The sequence below is a fragment of the Microtus ochrogaster genome, linkage group LG9 (genome assembly GCF_000317375.1).
Source record: "Microtus ochrogaster isolate Prairie Vole_2 linkage group LG9, MicOch1.0, whole genome shotgun sequence".
Classification (NCBI taxonomy): Eukaryota; Metazoa; Chordata; class Mammalia; order Rodentia; family Cricetidae; genus Microtus; species Microtus ochrogaster.
The window spans coordinates 30,037,004-30,044,973 of NC_022034.1; the positions used below are offsets into that span (position 1 = coordinate 30,037,004).

Sequence of the window (7,970 nt, forward strand, 5' to 3'; positions counted from 1 at the left end):
CAACTTGTTTTCCAGCTAGTAAATTTCTCTGGGTGAGATAACACAGTGAAGAAGGCAAAGATGCAGAAAGTTAGTATCACTGAATAAAAAGAAAGAACATAATGTATTCTTGGAGCTACCTTTAATTTGGATTACAAGTTTGTTAATAATTTAAGAGGGATCTAGAATGCAAAAATGTTGTGGGGGAGAAGGGCCCAAAGTGACCCAAACTATTGTGAGGAGTAAAGATTAGAGCTTCTATTCGTTTGCAGTTTTAATTGTTTTCATTCCTTGAAGAAAATGGCTAGTTTTGTAATTTTCACAGTGGGGTAATAATTATTATGGTAATACATGTATAAAGATAAATATTTCTTGTGGAATAGAATATTTGTTTAGCTACGGAAAGATGCGTTGCTGTTTTATCTTGTCTGCTTAAGGCACCTGATTGATCTAATAAAGAGCTAAACGGCCAATATCTAGGCAGAGGAGGGTTAGATGGGTCTGGTGGGTAGAGAGAAAGGGGAACCAGGGGCCAACCAGCTGGACACAGAGGAAGCTGGAGAGCAGGCTGGACAATACACACATGAGGTAAATGAGCCTCCAGGCAGCAATAGATTAATAGAAATAGGCTGACTTGTTTGTTTTGTTTTTTGTTTTTAAGCTAGCTAGAAACAAGCCTAAGCTAAGGCTGAACATTCATTATTAATAAGTCTCTGTGTCATGATCTGGGGCTGGTTGTCCAAAAAGCCTGTTAGAGTATTGGAAAGGCTCGGGAAGGTAGCTGGGTAAGTATGAAGGCCTTTAATCCTCAGAACCCAAGGTGGCACTTGGTCCAGACTTGGTGGTGCACACCTTTAATCCCAGCCCTTGAGAGGCCGAGCTAGGCACACCTCTGTGAGTTCAAGGCCAGTCAGGTCTGTTTACCAAGTTCTAGGCTAGCTAGGCTTATAAAGAAAGAGAGATCCTGTCTTTAAAAATAAAATGATTGTGGATCACTTTTGTGGTCCCATTGCTAGGGATTTGAGACAGGCGGATTCATGGAGCTTCCTGAGAGCCAGCTGAGCCTAAATAACGAGCCCAAGGCCCTTGTCTTAACAGAAAAAGTGGGTGACTCCGAGGATCGAAACCTAAAGTTGACTGGTGGTGTTGACACATGCGAGCATACACATCCACAAATAAATAAATGAATGAATATTGATGATGAAATATATATATTTTTATGTATGTGGAATATATATATATATATATAATGTGTGTTCAAAGTGTTTAAATGCCAGCAGTCTAGAAAATGCCACATATGTAGTTAAAATTTTAAAAGATTTATTTGTACAAATAGAGTAGTATTTCAGTAACAAATGTTATTTCAGAAACTAGTTTTTTCTTGTTTTGCTACTTAAGCTGTTAGTGAAATTAGAGTTTTAAAAAATACATTTTTTTCTTTAAACTTTTATTTTTATTATTTTAAATTATTTATACATGGGCATGGGTATGTGAGTGCAGGTGTCAGAAGCATTGGATTCCTATGGAGCTGAAGTTATATGGAGTTGTGAACTGCCTTGATTTGGTTGTTGCAAGCAAACTGGGGTCCTCTGTAAGAGCAATACTTACTCTTAACTACTGAACTGTCTCTCTAGTTCAGGGTTTGTAATATATAAAAAGAGAGGAGAATGCATGTGTTGTTATATATAACCTCAATTTAACAGTTTCTAGTTTCTGTTTGTAGGTTGACTTAGTTATTTTTTCTGTTGCTGTGATAAGACACCATGACCAAGGCAATTAATAAAAAGAAGAGTTTATTTGGGCCTTACAGTTTCAGAGGGATAGAGTTTATGACCATTATGACAGGGAGCATGGCAACAGGCCAACAGCGTGCTACTGGAGCAGTAACTGACAACTCACATCTTGGGACCCCACAAGGCAGGGAAAGAGACACTGGGAATGGCCCAAGTCTTTTGAAACTCAAAGCCTGCCCCTTCTCTGAATTCTTCCCAATTAGATCTACCAGCTGGGGACAGGTATTCAAACATGAGCCTATGATGTCTAATCTCATTTAAACCACCACATAGGTATATATGAATTGCTGAAACATGTGAAAACTGGATTTGACTAGCTGTAGATATCTCAGATATTCTGAGCGTGAGGTTTACCTCTGGCCTATACTTCCAATCCACAACCTTTTTTCCCATTCTTGAGTCCTTAGCCCATTGTGTTTTAATTTGAACTCCTTTGGTAGTGAGCTTTCCTTTACTCTTTTTACCAATGACCTCTGGTTATCAAATCTGATGCCTTGTTTGGTACTTGGTTTGTTTGCGTGATGAGTCAACAGAAGAGTAAAATATGTTGAGGAGTGTGTTATTAATGTCACTGCTACTCAAATACTTCTCTGGCTCCTGTTCCTTGCACTCTCCCCACTCCCGTATTTTCTCTTACTTTCTTCTCTGTCCCAATTCTTTTGGTTTTCTTTCATCTTGCCTCCCCCCCCCCAATGAAATGTAAATACCATTAAGAGTTTTCCTGTCCCCTTTCTTTTTGTGGCTCTCCATGACATTGGATAATCAAGTCAGGACCCTTGTTCTGTGTTTCAAACTGTATTTCCAATCATCTGTAGCTCAACACAGTCTCCTAAAGTCAGGATTCATCTATTCCAATGACTGCAGTAACGTCAGCAGCACACTCATTGAGATTTCACTTGTTTCCTTTAGTTCTGCTCCATAGGATCAAATTTGAATTTCTCAGCTGGATTGCAGCAACCATATTTGTTTCGTATTTATAGCTTCATCGCTGTCTCTTTCCGCTTGAGTCCTTTGTTGAGGCACACTTTATTTCTTACTGTTTTATGTATATGTTAGGCTTCTAATTTTTTGCCATATCTTCATATATTCTTTCTGTTTGAAATGCTTGTTCTTTTTTTCCCCCTTTCCCTCCTTTTTCACAGAGCAACACTGAAGCCTTTCTGAGCTTCCTAAGGGACAGTTAATTGCTGTTTCTTACTGTCCTCTCACAGAATTTAATGCATATATTTTAGTGTTCTTTATTGCTTATACACCTGCAAACCAATTAGCATCTTACATCAGAGAGGTCAGATAGATGAAAGCCCCCCCCCCCATCTCTGTCTCTGTTTGTGTTTTGAGGCAAGGTTTTTCTGTGTAACCCTGGCCATCCTGGAACTCACTATGTAGACCAGCCTGGTCTGGAACTCAAGAGATCCACCTGCCTCTGCCTCCAAATGCATGCGCCACCACTGCCTGGCAACTGGTTAACAGTAGCTTCTGGTCAGGCCTGAGTATGTTCTTCAGACTTATCACAGTAGGGTATTAAGTAATCACTAAGTATCTGTCACATTTAACTTACAGTTGAAATACTGCTGTAGACCACTGTTTAGTCTTCATGTGTGAACCCAGAGTAGGTTATAACATAGGCATAAAATATCATGTATCAGTATAATAAGGGCGATGAGTATTTTTAGACCCAAATTTGTTACTTGTTTAATATTGCTAAGGCTTAGATGTGATTTGTTCCAGCCAAAATTTGTATCCTAATTTCATTGCCAGTGTAGAAACCCTTTGGACCAGCAGCTTTGTCACCTTATCTCATCCAAATGCCCATTGACTTTGCCTTTCTGCTTCTCTGCTGTGTATGAATTAGCATGAGGCTCCATCACAAGTGGGGCATCTGCTGGAACCTTCCTGGCCTCCAGGTCTGTGAGCTAACTAAAACTCTTTTGAAGTAAGTTGCTAGGATCTCAAATTGTCCTTAAGGCATCAGGAAATGTGCTAAGACTAAGAAATAAATACTGAACTATTTGGTCATTTTTCTCTAATATGATAGAGGTGTGAGAGACAGTATTTTTGGTCAAATGAAACAGTGAGCTTAAATTTAGTTGCCTACACTAAGCCTCTTACATTGTTTTGAGAGTTATCCCTGTATGTTTTCTTCCTCTAAGGTTCCATGGCTAGTCCAGGGAGGGATAACTACAGAATGAAAAGTTATAAGAACAAAGCCTTAAATCCTCAAGAGATGCGAAGGCGGAGAGAAGAAGAAGGAATACAACTTCGAAAACAAAAAAGGGAAGAACAGGTGGGTGTTCATAGATACAACAAATCCATCCATTCTAGTCAGTGCCTCATGTGGAGGTTTGCAAGTTTAATTATCATTGCTGTATTTTAGAAAATTTTAAATGCTAAGTGTTTGAGAAAATTGATTTGCTAACTCTGTTTCTTAATTAAGTCCCTAGAATAATATTTGTAAATTCATTGATTAGGCTCTTATACTAAGATAGTTACTGACTAGGGTGATTTTTCTCTTGTGTTAATAAACATTTTGTTACCATACTTTTTCCTAATGCTAAAAATGCTTACCCTTGAGTCATTTAGCTAACCTCCAGTTTTCAGCATAGACTTTGTCCCCAGGAAACACATGATATGCATTGTGGATTTCATAAGTCTTAAGGTAATTATAGTCATCTTTGTGTGTTTTCATTTAATGATTTCTGTATTTGGTAATATATTTCTATATTTCATAGCTTCTATACTTTGCATATGCTATTTATGAATACTTCTTAACATTTTTCATTCTAATATAGATTTGGAAATATTTATAAAGTAGTTCTTACAATAACAAATAACAAAAACAAGCTAAAAATAGTGTATGTAAAGGACTATTCCCAAAAGTCCAAGAAGGCCTGCTTAGAAATGTAGTAATTGTGGTTTTCCAGCTCCTGTCTGTAGTATCTTGCAGAACTTACATCAAAGAAACAAACAGACAAACAAAAAAAACTGTTGACTAAAAAAATGTGTGTACAGACTGTGGAAGAGCTGTATTTATTTAGTCATCGAAGTACAAGGAGGTTTTTTGTTGTTTTTTATCTTTCTATTTTTATTAATAATGGAACTAAAAAGTATAGGACTGATTTTCCTAAGATTTTTTTCCTATTGCTTGTTTTACTTTATTTAGACAGGGTCTCACATAACCCAGGCTGTCCTCAGATTTTCTTGTAGCTGAGGATGCCCTTGAGTTCTAGAGCCTCCTGCTTCTAACTCAGGTGCTAGGATTATAGGCATACACCACCCATGCCCAGCTTCCTATTGCTTTTTAGTTGGCTATATTGACTCGGTAGCATGATATTTATACTGTGTGACTTACTTTTTAAATCAAGAGTTCTCTTTTTAAAGATTTGTTTTTATTTATTATGTGTGTATGTTTGTGGGAGGATATGTGCACTCAGAGCAGTTGGCCATAGAAACCAGAGGTATCAGATGCCCCAGAACTGTAGGTACAGATGGTTATAAGTTGTCAAACTTGGGAACTTGGAATTTAACCTTGGTACTGGGACTCTGGTCCTCTGTGAGAGCTGTATGCACTTTTAAGTACTTAACCATCTCTCCAGTCCATAGTAAAGATTTTCTTAGAAAAATTCTTCTATAGTTAGTCATCAAATAAAGAAATACATGCTTTTTCAAGCCCTATAAAATGGAAATGTTTAATATTTTGAATTATAAAAATCATTTTGTTTACTCATATGAATCCTGTGACTGTTGAATGTTTTGGAAAACTTAGTATATAAAATAATTTTTCTTTGTTGCAGTTGTTCAAACGCAGAAATGTCTCTTTGCCCAAAAATGAAGACTGTATGCTAGAGAGTCCTATCCAGGACCCAGATATCAGTTCCACTGTACCCATTCCAGAGGTATACTTTACGAAATTGTGATTGGTTTGTATTATGCCTCATAATATTTCTGAGACAGTATAATAATATTCATGCAAAATCATTTGCCTGATAATTTTATTTCTGTGTTTTAGGAAGATGTCATCACTGCAGATATGATTCGGATGGTTTTCTCTAGCGATGCTGAACAGCAGCTGGCAGCAACACAGAAATTCAGGAAACTGCTCTCTAAAGGCAAGAGTTATTTCAGTGACTATTTGATGTTGCACAATTTAAGGCAGAGATTTATATTTTTTAAAATTATGGGACACTTATTTTTTCCTTTTTTTTTTCCAGAAACAGGTCTTAATTTCTCTTTATAGTTTAGCCTAATATGGTTTTGTACACCTTTGTTTCATTTTGTTTTTTTACCTTTGAGAGAGGGTCTGTCTACCTAATCTTAGTAACCAAGATGTTGCTCACTAGATAAGTCAAGCTAGCCTCCAATTCATACAGGTAGGCTCACCTGCCTTAGCACCCAGCTTGGTTGTGTTTACCTTTAGTCCCAGCATTTGGGAGGCAGAGGTAGGCAGATCTCTCTGAGTTGGAAGCCAGCCTGGTCTACATAATGAATTCCATGCCATCCAGAGCTGCATAGAGATCCTTTCTTTAAAAAAAGTGTTTTAAAGTATCATCTTTTTCAAAATATATTGTTAGAATAAACACATTGTAGAAAAAAATTATAAAAGAATCTAAAGAAGCAAATCAAAAATAGTTACCAGTAAATAAGGCTATAATTCTATATAGAAATACTTTTTAGACATATTTTTCATTTGTTCAGTTTTGACTTGGAGGAGACAAAGTTTATCTTGTAGCTAAGACTGGCCCCAAACTCTCCATCTTCCTGCCTCACCTTCACAAGTGCTGGAAGTTCAGTTATGCAACACCGTACCCAGCTCTTTCATTATTTACTAACCGTTTGTAATTCATATGGTCAAATTACTTACCCAGTTAGTATTAGTATTGTTTCATATATAGAATTTATAGAATTGGTGATTGAATTGTAAGGAATTTTTAAGAAGTTCAGATTTTGCAGATAATGCTGAATCACCCACCTTAATTTCCTAAGAAAGATAAAATTTGCTAAGGTGAGGAATGAATGCAATCTTGTGGTTTGGTCAGCGTAATCTAAGTCTTTTTTGTCTTTGCTCTCTTATGTTTTAAGAGTGAGTGTATTATAAATAGTTATAAAATAGGGCCGGCAGAGTGCTCAGTGGATAAAGGCAATTGCGACCAAACTCTGTGACCTGAGCTTGATCCCTAGAGCCTATATGCCTGAAGGAGAGAACTGACTCCTTCCAAAAGCTGCCGCCTGTCCTCTGCACTTGGACAGTGGCATACAGTCATTTGTGAACATGTCTGCACACACCACATAAGTGAGTTTAAAAACTTTAGTAAGGGAAAATTATCAAATATTTTTACTTTTGAATGACTACGTTTAGCTTCCATATCTCGTCCTTCATCTTCAGTAGTTCAGAAATATTTATACAATCAAGAATGATTTTTTATCTCTGCATTTTAGAATATTTTTGCAGTTGATATTTATGTTACCTGATTCAAATTTTTTATTATATTCTTTTTCAAGATTTGTTTTTGACACCTGCATAGTGTACAACTGATAGGATTTCTGTAGATTTTGTTTGAGAATTTTGAAGTTGTTCTCGATTATTTTTCTACCACATCTTTATTATTATTGAATTTATTTTGATTCTTTAATAATGTAGTTTGAAAGATTTTAATCTTTCTGTTATCTGTATCATCATTCTCTGAGGTGAGACTGTTTAAGTAAGACAACTGTTTTCTGTAATTTCAAACTGTCATGTTTCTCTCAAGCTTTATATGTCAATTATTTTTCACCGTTTCTTCTTAATAGTTGGATTTTCAAGCCTATGTTCGACATAAAACAGGGGTTATAAATGCTCTCCTTTGCTGATTGACATGGATTTCTTCCAAGTGTATCAGGGATAGGAGAACTTTGGATTTACTATATTTTTATTTAACCTATCATATAGAAAACCTGGGAAAGCAGCTGTAAATAGAACTGTTAGCAGAAACAGCAGGCGACTTGTAGTTCTTCATCTTTAAGTAGTATTCTAACAGTTGCCACAAAGCAGATTTAAGTATGACACTGGCTACTGCATAGCCTACCATTAAACCCAGCTCTGATTTAAATCAGATGATAAACCTTTGTTAAAATCCCTTAATCTGCTTCCCCATCATGGCCACTCTTGTAATGCAAATCACGGGTTACACTTCTTCAATTCATTTTTTCAGAAATTTCCCCAAA

The 7,970-nt window shown here is 36.5% G+C and overlaps 1 protein-coding gene across 3 annotated transcripts in view; it reads left to right on the forward strand.

Annotated features, from left to right (window-relative positions):
* Positions 1-7,970, forward strand: part of Kpna5 (karyopherin subunit alpha 5) — a 42,332-nt gene that overhangs the window by 4,063 nt on the left and 30,299 nt on the right. For all 3 annotated transcript variants that reach the window (XM_013352428.2, XM_026787411.1, XM_005363606.3), the window contains exons 2-4: positions 3,923-4,056; positions 5,564-5,665; positions 5,779-5,878. In XM_013352428.2, the coding sequence (XP_013207882.1) occupies positions 3,928-4,056; positions 5,564-5,665; positions 5,779-5,878 (331 nt within the window). In that variant the 5' untranslated portion in view covers positions 3,923-3,927. The remainder of the gene's footprint in view (positions 1-3,922; positions 4,057-5,563; positions 5,666-5,778; positions 5,879-7,970) is intronic.